The 20,000-nt window shown below is 44.8% G+C and overlaps 2 protein-coding genes and 1 long non-coding RNA gene across 10 annotated transcripts in view; 2 read left to right on the forward strand and 1 right to left on the reverse strand.

The window, feature by feature from the left end:
• The window catches only part of CFAP44 (cilia and flagella associated protein 44), a 160,541-nt gene extending 148,965 nt beyond the window's left edge, over positions 1-11,576 (forward strand). For 6 of the 7 annotated variants that reach the window (XM_085878531.1, XM_085878530.1, XM_085878536.1 and 3 more), the window contains one exon: positions 11,339-11,576. In XM_085878531.1, the coding sequence (XP_085734657.1) occupies positions 11,339-11,573 (235 nt within the window). In that variant the 3' untranslated portion in view covers positions 11,574-11,576. The remainder of the gene's footprint in view (positions 1-11,338) is intronic. The other variant, XM_085878537.1, reaches the window with a different exon arrangement.
• Positions 1-16,189, reverse strand: part of LOC147028272 (uncharacterized) — a 123,324-nt gene extending 107,135 nt beyond the window's left edge. The window contains exons 1-4 of one of the 2 annotated variants that reach the window (XR_015057501.1): positions 13,929-16,189; positions 13,449-13,551; positions 11,879-12,078; positions 11,684-11,794 (exon numbers count right to left, since the gene is read on the reverse strand). This is a non-coding gene — a long non-coding RNA (uncharacterized LOC147028272). Of the gene's footprint in view, positions 1-11,683; positions 11,795-11,878; positions 12,079-13,448; positions 13,552-13,928 lie in introns of those variants that run through there. The other variant, XR_015057500.1, reaches the window with a different exon arrangement.
• The window catches only part of LOC147028274 (cilia- and flagella-associated protein 44-like), a 127,979-nt gene continuing 119,617 nt past the window's right edge, over positions 11,639-20,000 (forward strand). The window contains exons 1-2 of the mRNA XM_085878538.1: positions 11,639-11,772; positions 11,895-12,072. Coding sequence (XP_085734664.1) covers positions 11,896-12,072 — 177 coding nt within the window. The 5' untranslated portion in view covers positions 11,639-11,772; position 11,895. The remainder of the gene's footprint in view (positions 11,773-11,894; positions 12,073-20,000) is intronic.

A 20,000-nucleotide genomic window follows, 5' to 3' on the forward strand; every position in this document is an offset into this window, starting at 1 on the left:
TTGCAGGTTCATGGTATGCTGAGTACCTCAACGTTGCCTCAGGACATATTGACCGATTTCGCTTAGGTCAGAGGTCAAAGGTCAATTTGTGCAAAAATCGATAATATGCGAGAGCTGGAGATGCCTTTGCGCCAAATGCTACTCCTCGGGTTATGGTCGGATGGTCATGAAAATTCACACTAATCGTCTGGAATACATTGCGCACAAACAATCGAGTCGGATTTTCGATTTAGATCTTTGTTCACCCACAGCACCCCCTCAAACTTTGGAGATTTCTGATTTCAAACCGCATTTTCGGAACTTTTCATTCAAATGAATACCAAGTAGTTATCAGTCGATGGACTGGATTAGATTTGATATGCATAATCTTTAGGTGATTCCCTATCCGCTATATGACATCCATTTTGCTCTATATCTTATAGTTTCCATGCTCGGCGACCCATCGCTGCCTACCGGCTTGTCTGTCTGTTTGTTTTTCTGTCTGTCGCCTACAGGTCACAATTTCAAAACCCATATTCACGAAACTTCACCACATCGTAGAGTATTTCGTAAGGAAGGAAACTATTGTTTTTGAGGTCAAAAGTTCAACATCGGCCAAAGGTCAGCAACTTTAGTGACATTTCTAACATCCTCAATTTTCATCCGAATGACTTGAAATTTGAAGAGGATTTATATTTCAGGTCACTGAATTCAAATAGCCAATTCTTTTTGTGGTCAACATTGACCAAAACGTCAATATCGGCCAAAGGTCAACAACTTCGGTGAGATTGCTAAATTCCTCAATTTTTATCAGATTGACTTGAAATTTGAAGAGGATTTATATTTCATGTCAATGAATTCAACCAGCTAATTATTTTTTGAGGTCAACATGGACCAAATAGTCAACATTGGCCCAAGTTTATCAACTAAGGTGGTATTTCTAAAATCCTCAATTTTCCTCCCATTGTCTTGAAATTTGAAGAGGATTTATATTTCAGGCCACTGAATTCAACCACCTATTATTTTGGAGGTCCACATCGGCCAAAAGGTCAACATCGGCCGAATTTCTAAAATTCTCAATTTTCATCCGATTCACTTGAAATTTGAAGAGGAGTTGCATATTTAAAAGGATATTGTTATGGCTGTGGAAATTCACAGAACACCATATAGGTCCTCAGTCAGTTATGCCGATAAGTCCGTGTTCAGTTAGATTTTCCCACCGTTGTTTAATGGGTATTATCCGTGTGGACAGGGCTGTGATCTTTGAGTTAGCCGTTATTCTTTACTATCGTTATTTTGGACCAACCACCTCCACCACCAACATCTCTCTCAATAACTGCTTCACAACAACCACCACCAACATCACTCTCAACAACCGCTTCAGACCAACCGCCTTTCCACCACCACAACCACACCTGCCTCTCCACAAACCACGCCATCCTCACCACTTCGCCAGCAACCGTCAACATCTCCACACCACAAACATCGCCTCACCTTCGTCTCTGAAACGACGCCATGTTTGCGCCAGCAGCGGCGAGATCTGATCAAACGGCATTGCTGCAGGCAAAGGGTTCTCTCGCCGTGCAGCGTCGCTGATTCCTGCAAGGTCCGCTCTCCGCGCAGGGTCAGAGGTCAGAGGTGCAGGGTCGGTGATTTCCACAACGTCCGCTCCGTGCAAGATTCACCCGCAATTCGGATAAAGAGCGTCGGTGATTCCTGCAACGTCCGCACTCCGCGCAGGGTCAGAGATCAGAGGGCGGTGGTCGGATCTCGTCTCACCAGCCCTATAAAAGGCTGTGCAGAGCGCCAGTTCAACCAGTCTGGAGGGGGTCTGGAGGAAGTCGGTCTGAGTCGGTGGAGAGTGTCTGTCGGGGTTCAGAGAGTCTGAAGAATCCAAGGAGCTGTGTGGAGGTTTGGGCTCGTGTCGGAGTCGGGAGCTTGGAGCTTGCAGTCGGTGGAGAGTCCGGGCGTCGCGAAGGAGACGCGAGTTGGAGGCGCAGCCTTGCCTGCTGTGTCAGGCAAACCGCACGTTCGTGTGGAGAGAGCCGGAGAGAGCTTGCCTGCCACGCGGAAGGCGCGTGTTCAACCGCGGCTAGGCTAGCTGCTGTGGGGACGGGACGTCGCGGATCGCCCCATCAAGGCACCACGAGGGTGCAGGTAACCTGCAACGTTCTCGTGGGACCCTTTCGGTCACGAAAGTCCCACGTTATAAAGGCCCACGGGCCCAGTCTGATTCCCTTGTCTATGAGGGGGTCTTTTCTTGCTTTTTCTTTGAATGAATGTTGTGGCACCAAGTCCCGTAAGTAAAACCGTATAAGTGACTGTATATAATTGCTTATAGACTGTCGTAGCACCTTTTGCTTTGCTTTTGTTCTGTATACGTGCATGTTAGTGTTTTGCATTCCTGACTGCATATGCGCTGTATGACTGCATATGCGCTGTATAATAAATGTATCCGTGTATAATAAATGTGCTTGTTTAAATGTACCCCGTTCGTAGTGTCATTTTCCCCCATTGAAGTGCCATATTGTTTTTCGGAATACTAGTTGGTTTTTGAATACCGATAATAGAATCGGGTCCAGCGAGGTCTGGCGATAATACCCGCTCGGTTATCCCAGAACGGAACGAACCGTTTAAGCGGTTCGTGTCCAAACAGGCCTTCGCCGAGGTACAGTCCCTCGGTAGGTTACCCGCGTGAATACTTAGGTATATCGATATTCGGCGATTGACCCTGTCACGCGCGGGTAGAATACGGACTGGGCCGTGGTGTGCGTTGAAGGCACACCCGTGACTGGTTCTCGGCGTTGTTCCAGGAAGTCACGACTGAATTGTTCGGCCGGTGGGCGGACGGCCGCGATTCGGTTAAAAGCGGTCCTTCGCACGCTGGGTGGGCGTAGATTTGTAACACTGGTGTTCAGGAGTGTGGGATTCAAATCCATCCCGCCTCCAACCAAATTAACGGGAATCGGATCAGGGGTGTGTAGAGCGACCCTCGATTCCCATTAAATTGCGGGCTTTTAAATTATTTCCGTTAAGCAAGATGGCGGTTCAAGGCGAACGGAAGTCGGGGGTATTAGATATGCGTTTAGAAATGGTAGAATCCATGGTGAAGGACGCCTTCGCCATACGGTTTGAACCCGTACCGGAAGGTTGGGAAATACGGCAATGCAATGTATCTGGTTCTCCTTTTTATTACAACCCCACCACGAATTGTAGTCAGTGGGAGCGGCCTGTGCAGGAACTTTTCCGGCAAACAAACTTAGAGTTGCAAGATGGCAGCGCGGCCGCACCTCAGCGCGGCACGAGGCGTGAGCGGGCCGTTATTAATAGCACAATGAGCCGCACTGCACGGCGGGGAAAGAGCTCCCGCCCACCGGTTCAAACCATGGGGGCATGGCAGGCGAGGCAGGGTGACGGCAGTACATTGCAAACTGAATTAGCCGATGCACAGGAACGAATTTGGGAGCCGAATGAGGAATTAGCCAGCACAGTCGAGGAACTACATAAGGAAACGACGTAAGTAGACTGGTTACGTGGGTTTTTGTTACAAAAGGCGAGCGAACTGAATAAAAGAAAAGAGGAGGAGCAAATTAGTAATTCTCGGAATAGGAAGAACTTGGAAGAAGAATGGGGAAAAAACGCTGTAAAAGAAAAAATGTGAACACGATCGGGAATTGGAACTACTGAAGGAAGAGGTAAGATCAGGCAATCAGATAAGGGAGAGCCTGGAACAGGAGATAGAAAGAGGAGAGAAATATCTGGAGCAAAGGAAGGAAGAATTGTTGGAAAAGTCAAGACAGTTCAAAGAACTCCAGGGAGAAATGAGGAAAGTAGAGGGGAGTACCTTTGAGTTGGTACAAGAGAAGACCTAACTGAACAAAAAAATAAAGGAGATGAGCAAGAGAATGGATGAAATGAGGAAGGAAGAATGTGAAAGAGGTGTGGAGATGAGAGAGGAATTAGAAGGAAAAGCTTCTGAGTTACAGAAACACCAAAGCAGAGAGAGAGGGAATTACAAAACTAACTGAGGATGTTGAGTGAGGAAAGAAAGACAACAGAGAATGAAATGTTAAGGAACCACACTGTGCAGATCGAGCAGTTAGAAGCCAAAGCAAGGTTAGAGTGTGAGGAGGTGAGAGAGGAAGTAGAAAAAAAAGCTTCTGAGTTACAGAAACACCAAAACAGAGAGAGGGAATTACAAAACGAACTGAGGATGTTGAGTGAGGAAAGAAAGACAACGGAGAATGAAACGTGAAGGCCTCAGTCACATTTGCTCTACGGCGAGGATAAGGCGGCCGTACGCCCTCTGAATTGACAGAAACGTGCGGCGGACGCAGAGAAACTGATGTGTCCTCAGGGTGGCCCTGCGCCGTTTGGCTATATTTTACAGGCCGTAGGGTCGCCATGGAATGAAATCGCAGAGTTATAACTTTTTTCATTTCTACGCTCGCCGTCGCAATTATACAAGCCAAGCTATGACGTAGATGTGTTCCACGTCGACCGTACATAGGGCGTGCGGTGGGCTTGCGTTTTCCGCGCGGCTGCCGTAAGCTCTTCTCAATGAAAAATGAATTTTCTCAACCCCCCAAAAATTACGGCGGCCGCACTATTTACACGGTCACCGTACGGTGGCCTTGCGGTCTGTGTGACTACCTGTGGGCAACGCAAGGTCGACGCACGGTTCCCCTACGCCCGCCGTGCACCTTCGTACGGCCTCCGTGGCAGTCTGCGTCGACCATGCATCCACCGTGCGCTACCGCTAGAGATCGGACTATAGGTGTTTGCCTATACACAGTGGTGCCCCCAGAATCCCAATTTAATTCGTTCCAGGAGGCTGTTCAGATTGCAAAAAGTTCGGATTCAAAAATATTTTCCCAAGAAGAAATAATGGAAAGTGAATTAATCCGTTCGGGGACCCAAAGAAACCCACTTTCAAGACACTTTAAACTGAAATTCCCCATGTTTAAGGTAAAATAGGATGAGTAAATGACCTTCGGTGGCGGTGTATTGGATGTAAACTGGTACAATCGCCACATCCAAAGGCCCACAAAGGCTTGTGCTCCGGCCTGGGTTTCGATCGCTCGCGCACTCTGCGAGAGCGCTGCCCCCAGGGCAGCTCATCAAACATGATGCCCCCAGAACCACAATCACTTTCATCAAACGCATCGGGCTGACATAATCATGGATATTAAAAATTACAACCGATTTTGCTTTGAAATTCAATCCTTGCCTGACAGTCCGTCACACCACGTGATTGGATTGCTTTTTTTGTGATTAATTAAAACACAAGATGATTAAAAAAACAAACATCACAAATGAAGGTGATAACACGAGGTAAGGACGAAGTCACATTTGGCTCAGCGCCCGGAGGGTCTACAAAATGTACGGACACTCGCAATTATATAGCGGCCGCAGTATTTCCACGGTCACACAATGTAGCAGTAACACATGTTTTTATTTTTCGGGTAGCCGCACGGCGTGTTTATAAATTGTGGAGACCGAAAACGTGGGGGTGCCGTAATTTTTTGGGGGTTGGGAAAATTCATTTTTCATTAAGAAGAGCTTACGACAGCCGCACGGAAAACGCAAGCCCACCGTACGCCCTATGTACAGTCGACGTGGAGCACATCAACGTCATAGCTTGGCTTTGTCGAATTGCTACGGCGAGCGTAGAAATGAAAAAAGTTATAACTTCGCAGTTATAATTCCACGGCGCCCCTACGGCCTGTAAAATATAGCCAAACGGCGTAGGGCCACCCTAAGGCCACCTCAGTTTCTCTGCGGCTGCCGCACGTTCCTGTCAATTCAGAGGGCGTACGGCCGCCTTATCCTCGCCATAGAGCAAATGTGACTGAGTACTTCCACCGACGAACTGAATGAACAAAGCGCGAAGATGCGGGTGAAACAGGTGGGGGAGACACGTGAACAAACCTGAATGCCACGTTGTGTTCGGTTTTTTAAAATGTATTAGGTTTTTAGGGCCAAACTTTCTCGAAAAATTTGTTTGGATTCCAATTTGTTCAAACAGCTTGGCCGTTTGGATTCTGGGGGACCACGGTATATTATAGTGAAAGTATATTCAGCTATATATACTCGTATATTTTTATTTCAGTCAAAAAAAAAGGACTGGTATAAATACCCACTCGTTACTATCCGTCTGGCCGCACGTTCGCCTAAGGCCCCCCTGCGGTCACCTTGTGTCTGCCTTGAAAATTATATGGCCGCTGTAGCGACGCCCTAAGGTCACCGTGCAACATCAAATCAAAGACCGTACGGCACCCCCACGTTTTCGGTCTCCACAATTTATAAACACGCCGTGCGGCTCCCTGAAAAATAAAAACATATGTGACTGCTACATTGTGTGACCGTGGAAATACTGCGGCCGCCGTAGAATTGCTAGTGGCCGCAGATTTTGGAGACCTCACGGCCGCCGTGGCAAATGTGACCTAGGCCTAAGGAACCACACTGTGCAGATCGAACAGCTGGAAACCAAGGCCAGATTAAAGAATGAGATGCAAGAAATAGTATTGAAAGAAACGATGAGATTGGAGAAGGAAAAACAAGAGAGACAGTGGGCCACGAAACAAAAAGAACAAGGAATGAAACAAAAAGAAAGACAAGAGCAACTGAAGGAGAAAGCAAGGTTGAAGTACACGGAGATAGTGAAAGAACGACGAATGAAACGGGAAAAGGAGATCGTCCAATTGAAGGAAACCATGAGATTGGAGAATGAAGAGCATGAGAGACAGTGGAGGAAGAAACAAAAAGGAAAAGAACGACTAAAGGAGAGAGCAAGGTTGAAGTATGCGGAGATAGTGAAAGAACAAGGAATGAAACAGGAAAAGGAAATCGGCCAATTGAAAGAAACGATGAGATTGGAGAATGAAGAGCATGAGAGACATGAATGAAGAGCATCTCTCTCAATAACTGCTTCACAACAACCACCACCACCACCACCACCACCACCACCACCACCACCACCATCGCTCTCAACAACCGCTTCAGACCAACCGCCTTTCCACCACCACAACCACACCTGCCTCTCCACAAACCACGCCATCCTCACCACTTTGCCAGCAACCGTCAACATCTCCACACCAAAAACATCGCCTCACCTTCGTCTCCGAAACGATGCCATCTTTGCGCCAGCAGCGGCGAGATCCGATCAAACGGCATCGCTGCAGGCAGAGGCAAGGGTTCTCTCGCCGTGCAGCGTCGGTGATTCCTGCAACGTCCGCTCTCCACGCAGGGTTAGAGGTGCAGGGTCGGTGATTTCCACAACGTCCACTCCGTGCAAGCTTCGCCCGCAATTCGGATCAAGAGCATCGGTGATTCCTGCAACATCCGCTCTCTGCGGAGGGTCAGAGGTCAGAGGGCGAAGGTCGGATCTCGTCTCACCAGCCCTATAAAAGGCCGCGCAGAGCGCCGGTTCAACCAGTCTGGAGGGGGTCTGGAGGAAGTCGGTCTGAGTCGGTGGAGAGTGTCTGTCAGGGTTCAGAGAGTCTGAAGAAGCCAAGGAGCTGTGTGGAGGTCTGGGCTCGTGTCGGAGTCGGGAGCTTGGAGCTTGCAGTCGGTGGAGAGTCCGGGCGTCGCGAAAGAGACGCGAGTTGGAGGCGCAGCCTTGCCTGCTGTGTCGCGCAAACCACGCATTCGTGTGGAGAGAGCCGGAGAGAGCTCACCTGCCAGGCGGAAGGCCCGAGTTCAACTGCGGCTACGCTAGCTGCCATGGGGACGGGACGTCACGGATCGCCCCATCAAGGCACCACAAGAGTGCATGTAACCTGCAACGGTCTCGTGGGGCCCTTTCGGTCACCAAAGTCCCACGTTATAAAGGCCTACGGGCCCAGTCTGACTCCCTTGTCTATGAGGGGGTCGTTTCTTGCTTTTTCTTTGTATGAATGTTGTGGCGCCGAGTCCCGAAAGTAAAACCGTACAAGTGACTGTACATAATTGCTTATAGACGGTCGTAGCACCTTTTGCTTTGCTTTTGTTCTGTAAATGTGCATGTTAGTGTTTTGCATTCCTGACTGCATATGTGCTTGTATAATAAATGTATCCGTGTAAAATAAATGTGCTTGTTTAAATGTACCCCGTTCGTCGTGTCATTTTCCCCCATTGAAGTGCCATATTGTTTTTCGGAATACTAGTTGGTTTTTGAATACCGATAATAGAATCGGGTCGGCGAGGTCTGGCGATAATACCCGCTCGGTTATCCCAGAACGGAACGAACCGCTTAAGCGGTTCATGTCCAAACAGGCCTTCGCCGAGGTACGGTCCCTCGGTAGGTTACCCGCACGAATACTTTGGTATATCGATATTCGGCAATTGACCGTCGCGCACGGGTAGAATACGGACTGGGCCGTGGTGTGCGTTGAAGGTAAATCCGTGACTGGTTCTCGGGGTTGTTCCGGAAAGTCACGACTGAATTGTTCGTCCGGTGGGCGTACGGCCGCGATTCGGTTAAAAGCAGTCGTTCACACGCCGGGCGGGCGTAGATTCGTAACAATATATTAAGTTCTGAATTAAAACAAAGGTTATGTAATATCAACAGTGAAATAAAGAATTGTGGAGACCAAATACTTTTGGCAATTTCAACATATTGTTGCGAATTCGCGCCCGCTGGCGTGCGAGCGGCCACGTAACTCGAATCGCGGCACGTCGCTCACCGGACAGACAATTCCGTCGTGACCCTCTCGGACTAACGCCGGGAACTAGTCACGGGTGGGCCTTTCGGCCTCACCACGATCGTGCCAATAGGCCCCCCGCGTGGGATAGGGTTGTTCGCCAAATTCGACCTACCTAAGTACCCACACGGAGGGTAGACCGGGCGATCGCACCTCGCCGCAGGTCGACTTCGGACACGGGCCACTTTAAGCGACCCGTTCCGTACTACCGGGATAACCGAGCGGTGTTATCGTCAACCTCGACGGTTCCGATTAATTATCGGGTGTATTTAGCCCACTACCAACCCTTTACGTGAAGTAAGATGGAGATTCAATTCAAGAAAAGACGAAGCGAAACGGGAAAAGCAGTTCAACATAAGGCACATTTATTCCGCGGCAAACGGAAAGCACACATATACAATTACAACAATTATGCACCAAAAGCAAATGTAAAAGAAACATAACAATTATGCACCAAAAGAAACACAATGCAGATCTACTACCGACTACGCGAGCACACGGCAACACTTACACAGTTTTACTTTACCGACGGCGCCGACAACACATATACTCAAAATCAAAAGAAAAGGGTCACCCTCAACGACAAGGGGGCAGACGGGCCTGTGGGCCGAGACCGCGTGGAGCCTACCCGTCTTGTGATGAGCCGCAAAATGGCGGCGGTGCCCCGACTCCGCGCTCCTCTGCGGGTTTCGTTGGCACTGCTTGGAATGGGGTGGGAACGGGGCCCCTTTTCGCACTATCTCAGCGCGGGGGGAAACAGGGGGGGTTGTTGATGCTCTGGGGAAAGAGGATAGCTGGCTTGCTTGGGTCCCACGACGAGCGACTCCACTGCGACCTCGACCGCGTTCCCAGCTTCCCCTCTCTGCAGCTCCCCGACAGACTCCGAACCCCGACAGACCGACTCTCCTCCAGACCCGTCTTGACTGCTGCTGCCACACTTCGCCGCCGCCACACCTCTCCAACTCGCCCGAGCCCGAAACAGAAACTGACTGAATTTGCCCCACGCTCGGCGCTTTATAGTGCGGCAGGAGAACCCATATGCAAATTTCCGGATCAGGATGAGCTTGGGGGTGGAGCCACGCTCGCCCATTGGATGGAGAAAAAGTGGGCGTGAACCTCCCCTGATCCTGATCTTAAAGGGTCGCAGCCCGAATGAATCACATTTATTCCCTCTAAACAACGGGTTTGGGCTAACTACACATGTACTTACAGAGATATCTCACCTACAGGACCTGAATGGTGGTTTGCAAATTTCCTCAACCACAACAATATCTTTGGAAAAAATTGTGGAAAAAAAAAAAAGAGTGCAAGGGTGCCAATATTTTTTGCCGTGACTCAATAAAACATGAATCATTTCATTATTTTTTTTTTTAAACGATAATCACAACAATCGTCTGTCTGTCTGTAACTTGCAAAATCGAAGATTTTTCAAGTATATTGGTCAGTCGATTTTTTTGTCTGTTTGTCGCCTGCAGGTCACAATTTTAAACCGATCTTCACGAAACTTCACCTCATGTTAGAGTTTGTCATAAGGAAGAAGCCTACTGTCTTGAGGTCAAAAGATCAACAAAGGCCAAAGGTCAACAACTTAGATGAGATTTCTAAAATCCTCAAATTTCATCCGATTGACTTGAAATTTGAAGAGGATTTATATTTCAGGTCACGGAATTCAACTAGCCAATTATTTTCGAGATCAAAATAGACTAAAAGGTCAACATAGGCCAAAGGTCAGAAACTTGTGAGATTTCTAAATTCCTCAATTTTCATTCAATCGACTTAAAATTTTAAGATTTATATTTCAGGTCACTAAATTCAACCAGCCACTTACTTTTGAGATCAACATAGGCCCAAGGTCAACAACGAAGGTGGTATTTCTAAAATCCTCAATTTTTCATCTGATTGACTTGAAGTTTGAAGACCATTTGCATATCAGGTCGCTGAATTCAATCACCGATTATTTTTGAAATCAACATAGGCCAAAAGGCCAATTTGGGCCAAATTTAATAAAATCCTCAATTTTCAGCGCATTGACTTGAAATTTTAAGAGGAGTTGCATATTTGGTCATTGTATTCAACCACCAATTATTTTTGAGGTCAAATTTGTTTTCTGGATTTTGCAAGTATCGTGCTTTGCACGACGTCTTATTCTTGTTTTGTTTCCATCTTCACTGATATTCTATGCAGAATCATTTTGATGAGACAGTATGAATCATAGTTAACGCTCTACCGCATGTCTTCCTTCCTTTCCTCTCACCTCACATTGTCTTCCCTCCCCCTCCTCACTTCCCCACCCCTCGTCGACCCCCCACTCCTCCACCTCTTCACTCTCCCTCTTCCCCCCCCCTCTTTTTCGTGGGGAGGGGATGGCAAATGAGTGAAGGGAATGGGGTGGGGGGGAAAAAGGTGGGATGGTTGAGAGAAGAAAAGAGAAATGTAGTTGAGGTGGGCAGAATAGAGGGAAGGCATGTGGGGGTCAGTAGGGCAGGGATGAAAAAGGGTATGAATGGAGAAGAGGGGGAAGAGTGGGTTGCATTGGGTTTTTTTTTTCTTTCAACAATATGTAATATATCAAATGACCCCTTTACCAATACAATTTAATAATTCATAATTGTCAGTCACTGTGAAATTGCAGTATCATGTTACATAGTTTTAAAACTTTTGTCCCTTTTTTGTAGTTTCAAGGCGTCTGAAGAATACGAACTTATTGTGTTGCATTCATTTGATGGGCTCTACGAGGTATCCACCTACTGCATGTGTTCATTACCAGAAGATATACGGAAACTCCTGACATGCACCAACATCACCCAAACAGCAGAGAACAAGGGACAAGAGGCTGGACCTGGGGGTCGGAGGCCAAGCTTATTTCCAGATGGCACGAAAGATAAGTATTTTCTCTCACAAGACGGTTGAACTCATCTGGTCACAATGCTAACATGCATGCCTGATGTTATTCATCACTTTTGCTTCCAGGAGCTCTGTGTGAACAAAAACAATCAAAAGATGTTGAGGAACCGATCCTTCACCACTCAGAGCAGGCTTGCAAAACAGAAGCCAAGGTCGAGAGCATTCGGGAACACCAGGAAGAACGTCAGAGGCAGTGGAGCAAGCTGTGAGTGATCCAACTCTGTGGGCTGAAATTTTAATTAAAATAGCATTGTGTGTGTGTGATGTGCAATTAAACACTTTTGACATTCTCAAAGCTGAAAGATCCTTACTTCATTTCCTGCACAGAATGGCAGCCCGTCCAGACGAGTCATACGAGGACCCCAATATCGTTGCAGCCATTCAGATGGCCAAGGAAACTATACAGGATTTCAGATTGAAAACTGCAGCTGAATACACGATTCCCATGAAGCTGAGAATCACCACCGAGAAGAAACAGGCTCAGCTGCAAGAGTTGGAGATCTTGGTGAGGCTGTCGAAGAAATATGTTAATTTTGGTTGTCAATGTCACTCTGTGCCATGTCTTTACGAAGCACATGGAAAATCGAGTTTTTATATTCAAGTTCTTCAGTTATCATCATTCCTCAGTCATCATGAATGACATATGTATGCTTCACTCTTATGGCAATCTGAATTTTTTCTATCCCACAAAAATAAATTAATATACAGAAGTAATACCTCTGCCACACCGTTAAGAGATGGACAGATGTTATGTGTTTCACCCGTCTGTTTGTTACTTGCAAAGTGGAAGATTCACAAGTATATTGGTTGGTCTGGTGCTGGTCTGTTATTCTGTTTGTTGTCTATCTATCACCACCAGGTCGCACTTTCAATCTGATCTTTATGAAACCTAACCACTTGATAGAGGTCATCACAAGCAAGAAGCCTATTGTTTTTGGGGTCAGTGGGTTAAGGTCACAAAAATCATCAATTTTCATGACATTCAAATGATATCTTCATATATCTACTATCGTGGATCGGCTCGCTACGCTCGCCTCTCCACACATCGTCGTAGAAATCGACGTCACATATTTGCTGTGTTGTCATGATTTACACCAATCAAAATACAAACATTCCTTTTCTACAGATGTATTTGTTCTATTGGTGATGTATTTATTTGAAAAAAAATTTGCGATATGAAAACGTCTAAGTGGTCTAAATTATAAAGGGTCTAAGCTGTTTAATCTGTCTGAAGGGTATAAGCGGTCTAAATTGTGTTCAGGTCGTAGGGGTCTTCAGTGACCTTTAGGTCTTCAATGTCTTTCCTCGGGTGAGAGGAAAGGAAGTCTTTTGAGTCTTTTGGATCCTCGGGGACTTTTGGGTCATTGAGATCTTTTGGGTCCTCGCGGTCTTAAGGGTTCTTCACGGTCTTGGGAAATTAACATTTAAACAGGATGTGATGAATCTAATATATAAATCTGAGTTTGTGTCTGTGGGTCATAAGCGCCACGCATTCTACAGGCCACACCCTCCAGCCGTCCAGAAATCGTCACCATCTTTTTCTCTTCATGTAGCTCAGATTGTTTTAAATGCCTCGTGTACATTTGAAGACTGAACAATACATCTTCTATCATTTAAATGAAGATATCGTTTTGAGGGGAAAAAAAGTAACATTTTGATTACAACTCAAACGAGGTAATGCATGTTTTGCCGCAGCGATCGTGACAGCTGTCAAATATACACCGCCCAAAGAAGGAACGATAATAATTCTCATATTATGCAGAGGAAACAAAATAGTGATATTTCATGAAGAAAAAACCAACAACTTTGTGGGACGTCAAACACAGTTACTTCCTGTCTGCGAGACAGTAACGTGTCACATATAACTCAATGTTTGCTTACCAGAATTTGCAATGACTGTTACAAGGCAAAATATCCAATGTTTGCTTCCGTGCGAAGTATGAAAAAAGACGTCCCCACACATGACGTCATCACGCAGCGATGTCTGCAATAGCAGGAATGCACGAATAATTACAGCCTTTTTTACAACATACCAAAAATAATGGAAAATTACATGACAGAGGATAGTGGGTAGAAAGTTTATTTGCTGATTACTATGAGAGGCAAAAGAATAAGGAGAAGAAGAGTAGGAAATATCATGCAAACATGGCAGTTTCATGTGAAGTGTCTCACTGTTTCCAAATCTTATTTCTAAAGCTGAGTTCGTGTCTGTGGGTGGATGTGTGGGTCTGAACAAGGTATGTTTTCATTACCGCAAAAATACTCATGATTAATATTTGAAGTGTTCAATTTTTTTAGGTCCTTTTGTCAGTGTTTTGTATGTACTGTGTGCTGTTGAGATGCCCAGTAGTGTGTTGTTACCAAGCAGCAAGCTCGCACTTGCCAAGCCAGCCGTGCCTTATCGACGGTTTATCATGGAGTCCTTGCTTGAGTGCTTAAGCCACTTGGCAAGCGCTCTGCAAGAAACTTGGGAACTGAACACACCCCAGATTCATGACATGGCGATGAGGATAAACATCTATAGCTGTGGTTCTTAACCTTTTTTGAGTCATGGACCCCTTTGAGAATCTGGTGAAAGCTTCAGAAAAATGCACATAAGCACATAAACACAAAATTTTGCATACAATGAAAAATTTCTTTGCGTAAGAAAATTATTTCCTTCACATACCGTCATAATCAGAATAGAAAAAACAATCTTTACAAAGAATATATCTCACTTTTTTCATGCAAAAATCAATAACCATTCCCTGAATAAAATGAAATGTATTATATCCAAATTGTGCAAATTAAACAAAAAATAAACTTCAATTCTGCTCAAAAGTACATTTCAGTGAGAAGGCTGCTGTTGTTTGGCTGCAAAAAGAAGATGAAATTGTGGAGTGGTCTTTGACAAGGCAACACACATGCATGTCATGTTTGACATCCAGTCGATTTCTACTTTTTTTTTGATGGTAACAAGTGCTGAAAATTTTGACTCGCAAAGATATGTGGTTGCAAATGGAATCAGAGCTCCCATAGCTTGCTTTGCCAGACAAGGGTAGGCTTGTGTCAAGGACAACCAAAATTCCACAAGACTCTTTGAGTTGAAGTCATGTCATATCATTTCCTTTGCCCTCAGGTCAATGAGGTCATCTTTGGCAAGGTCTGCATCAGTAATACAGTTTTTATATCAGCAAGGAAAGGATTACAAATCCACGTTTGAACTTTAAGGTCATCTGAGCAGAAGTAACCTTCGAAAGAGTTCTGCAGTGTTTCCAGGTGTTTGCACATTTCTCCATGCAGAGAAATTGGCAGGACTTTGTCTCTCTCGACTCCATCCTGCAGAAGCACTTCCTCCAGCATTGGAAAGTTTGCATAGTTGTCTGCCTCCAATCTCCTCTTCCACAGTGGCAGCTTGGCCAAAAGAGCTTGAAGGTTTTCAGCAGCATCCATAAAGGTGACTGCAGGGCCTTGAATCGAAAGACTTACCACATTAATGTGGGCAAAAATATCTGTCAAATAAGCCAAGCTGTGAATGAATTCTTCCCTGTAAAACTGTTCCAAGAGTGGACTTTCCTTTTCTCTCAAAAAAGGTGAAACTTCTGCCCTAAGTTCCATCAAGCGCTTCAAGATTTGTCCTCTGGAAAGCCAGCAAACTTATGTATGGTGGAGACGAACTTCATATTCTGCTCCCATTTCGTGACAAAACCTCTTGAAAGCGCGATGATTCAGAGCCCTGGCTCTGATGAAGTTGATGACTTTCACGGCAGTTGACAAGACTTCTTTCAGGATTGTTGGCAGAGTCTTTGATGCCAGTGCATGCCAATGTAGAATACAGTGAGTCACGATGGCGTGAGGAGCTTCTTTCTTCACCAGAGCAGGAAAACCAGATGTGTTGCCAAGCATCGCAGGTGTTCCATCTGTGCACAGAGTACCCAAATTTTTCTTCCAGTCAATGTATTGCTTGGCAAATAAATTTTTCAACATTTCTAAGATGTCAATGGCCTTTGTAGTTTACAAAAGGGGCTCACAAAGTAGGAATTCTTCTTTGATGGCATCAGCGTGCACATAATGGATGAAAACAAGGAGCTGGCTACACTGAGAAATGTCAGTACTTTCACCGAGTTGCATATTGAAGGGAAATGGTGTAGTTGCCAATTCCTCCATGACCTGCTTCAAAATATTACAAGAAATATCAACTATTCTGGAATGTATGACATCATTTGACAAAGACACTGCTTCAATTTTCTTCCTCGAATCCAATCCACAAACCAGCTCAACCATGTCCAGGGCACATGGCTTTACTAAAGTCTCTCCAATTGTGTGTGTGGCTTCTTTTATTTGGCAATGCGATAAGCAACCTTGTAGGATGCTTCAAGACAAGGCTTTTGTGTTGGGGCAATTCCATGTTTTGGCAAAGTTCCAACCTTTCCAAATCGAGCCTTCTTTGCACGAAAAAGATCCACACTGTCGATGTATTTTCAGGATGGACAGACGTGAGGTGCTCCTTCAGCTTTGTTGGCTTCATGCTTCCATTGGCAAAAATCTTGCCACACAAGAAACACTGTGGCTTTTGTGTCCCATCACGTTCAGTGATGTAAGTTAAACCAAAGGATACAGAGGCTTTTTTTTTTACTTCCTATTCTTCGACTTCCTTTTTGTCGACATTTCCAACTTTAGCTAGGTCTGCAAAAAAAATAAACTAATAATAATAATAATAATAATAATAATAATAATAATAAATAACAAAAAAAAAAAAACCACTGTGATGTAATTTATATGGAAAACAGTAACCAGTGAACAAAAATTTAATAAGTTTAGGTCAGCTGTGTGTACGAAACATAATTGAGGCATGCTTTTCATTAAATCTCAGATCTGCTGGATCAACTGCTGGTCATACACAAAACAAAACAAAAACACATTTTTCGTGACTGGGTCAAAACGCAACAACAATGGCATGCTCAAAGGAATTGTTCACTAATCCTGGGAACATGATATGTCAACATGAGCACACATTAAGATAGAGTCCTCTGAAATATGAGACAAGCTCACTGATTCTACTCCGAATGAATAATAACTAGTGCGGGCCCGTAGGTGCGGGCCCGTAGGTACGTGCCCGTATGTGCAGCTTCGTTCCTTCGCTCTCGTAAACGACGACTGGATTTGGGCATTTTTTCAATTAGATCGGACCAACCGTATCATAAATGGCCATAACTTGGGAAACACCTGGGAAACATACTCAGGTCCCCAGCGTCAATTGTGACGTCATATCAAACGAAGAAGAAGAATTGTGACATCCCCTCTCTCTCGCCCCTCCTCTCTCCCCCCTCCGCTCTCGCCCCTCTCTCTCGCCCCAACTCTCACCCCTCCTCTCTCCCCATCTCTTGAATTGTGACGCCCCTCTCTCTCGCCCCCTCGCTCTCACCCCTCCTCTCTCGCCCCCTCTCTCCCCCTCTCTCGCCCCCTCCTCTCTCCCCCTTTCTTGAATTGTAATGCCCCCTCTCTCTCGCCCCCCTCTCTCTCGCCCCTCCTCTCTCCCCCTCCTCTCTCGCCCCTCTCTCTCGCCCCAACTCTCACCCCTCCTCTCTCCCAATCTCTTGAATTGTGACGCCCCTCTCTCTCGCCCCCTCGCTCTCACCCCTCCTCTCTCGCCCCCTCTCTCCCCCTCTCTCGCCCCCTCCTCTCTCCCCCTTTCTTGAATTGTGACGCCCCCTCTCTTTCGCCCCCCCCTCTATAAATGTATTCACAAATGTCTACAAAGCACAACAATTAATTCAAACCTTGGGAAAAAACAGCTTTCAAACCCTTGGGAAACAGCTGTTTTCCTTGGGAAAATTCAAACCTTGGGATTAATTAATAATTTGAACAAATAATTTAAACCTTGGGGAAAAACAGCTTAAAAACCTTGGGAAACACTTGGGAAACAGCTGAAACGGATGAAGAACGATATCAAACCTTGAAAAGGCACATACTCAGGTCCCCAGCGTCGATTGTGACGTCATACCAAACAACGAAGAAGAAGAATTGTGACGTCAATCATGCAAAAAAATAATAATAACAAATAAACATTGATTGTGACGTCATTCGTGATGTCATAGCACCGTGTCTTGTCATTGGTTGACAGATAAATGGCCGTAACTTGGGAACTGCTTATCCGATTAATATCAAACCTTGAAAAGGCACATCCGCGGGTCCCCAGCAATATTCCTGGCAAGTTTCAATCCGATCGGACGGGCGGTCGTCGAGAAACTGCGGTCGCATACAGACAGACAGACAGACAGACAGACACACATGCATAGATTGCTGGAATTATAGATACTAGTGCGGGCCCGTAGGAGCGGGCCCATAGGTGCATGCCCGTAGGTGCATGCCAGTATGTGCAGCTTCGTTCCTTCGATTAATAATAATAATAAATAAATAAATATTAATTGTGACGTCATTCGTGACATCATAGCACCGTGTCTTGTCATTGGGTGACAGATAAATGGCCGTAACTTGGGAACCGCTCATCCGATTAATATCAAACCTCGAAAAGGCACATCCGCGGGTCCTGAGCAATATTCCTGGCAAGTTTCAATCCGATCGGACCGGCGGTCGTCGAGAAACTGCGGTCGCATACAGACAGACAGACAGACAGACACACATACAGACACACATACAGACACACATACAGACACACATACAGACACACATACAGACACACATACAGACACACAGACAGACACACAGACAGACACACAGACAGACACACAGACAGACACACAGACAGACACACAAACACACAGATTGCTGGAATTATAGATAGATACCTGGGTATGGGGTATGTAAATATCTTCAAATGGAAGGAAATGGAGAAAACATGGTACCCCAATATTTATAATCAGTTTCATGCATTACTTACCTGTTAAAATATGGATGAAAGACATACAACATATTGTAATGTAGAAAATAAATGCAGATAAAAACATGGCAAGCAGGAAGGAAAATCAGAGCCAGTGCATGACACAGGTAAATGGAAAAACTATATTGATGGGTAATTGAAAATACAGTATCATTTGTATGGGGAAAAACATGGATCTGAAGATAAGATAAAGTGTTAAACCTCATCAGTATATGACAAAATTCCTGATATGATTCCTGATAAGGATATATGCTCGTATATATATATATATATATATATATATATATATATATATATATATATATATATATATATATATATATATATATATATATATATATATAGACATAAATATGTATATACATATATATATACACATAAGTATATACACATATATACACATAAGTATATACACATATATATATATATATATATATATATATATATATATATATATATATATATATATACATATATATACACATAAGTATATACATATATATACATATATATACACATAAGTATATACATATATATATATATATATATATATATACATATATATACACATATATAACACATATATATATATATATATATATATATATATATATATATATATATATATATATATATACATATACATATATATCTTCTTCTTCTTCTTCTTCTTCTTTCGGCTGCTCCCGCTAGGGGTCGCCACAGCGGTTCATCCGTATGATCCGCATAGTGATTTGGCACATGTTTTACGCCGGATGCCCTTCCTGACGCAACCCTGGTCACCTCTTACGACACAGGGATATGGTACACCTATTTTAACCGGGGTATACACCGGCCCAGTACACTGGTACTCATTTCGCCGACCTCGGAAGGATGACAGGCTGAGTCAACCCCCTGGTGTATTAATTCAGTGGCCCAACGGGGATTGAACTCAGGACCTTTTGGATCCCAAGCCGCTGCCCTAACCACTGCGCCAACACCAGGCTACATATATATATATATATATATATATATATATATATATATATATATATATATATATATATATATATATATATATATATATATGAAGCGCCGCGAGGAGGGGTGATGTAAGGGGTGCATCGGCCATTTTGGAGTTAATGCCATATAGCACGATTTTAATCCTTACCCTATCATCCGAGCCTATCATCATCATCATATCATTTAAAAATGTCGCTTACATCACTCCTCCTCACGGGGCCTCAAATATACATATACAGGTAGTCGTCGACTTGCGACCTATGCGACTTACGACTGTTCGACTTTATGACCACTTTACGACCAGAATGCTCCGCATCTCCGCCCACTTAGACTGTTCAGTTTCCACCCCAGCGCCCACAATTGCTAGCATGTTAGCGTGGTCTCAAGATGTCATCCCCAAGCTGTCCACCAAGAGGCAATTATCTTTCTCTCCTCCTCAACCTGCCAAGAAGGAAAGAAAGGCCATTGATCTCGCCACAAAAATGCAGGTGATCAAACAGTATGAAGGAGGAAAGAAAGTGAATGCGATCGCACGTGATCTTAAGTTATCA

Source organism: Eptatretus burgeri, chromosome 4, assembly GCF_056783735.1.
Source record: "Eptatretus burgeri isolate ZD-2024b chromosome 4, Ebu_testis_v1, whole genome shotgun sequence".
NCBI lineage: Eukaryota > Metazoa > Chordata > Myxini > Myxiniformes > Myxinidae > Eptatretus > Eptatretus burgeri.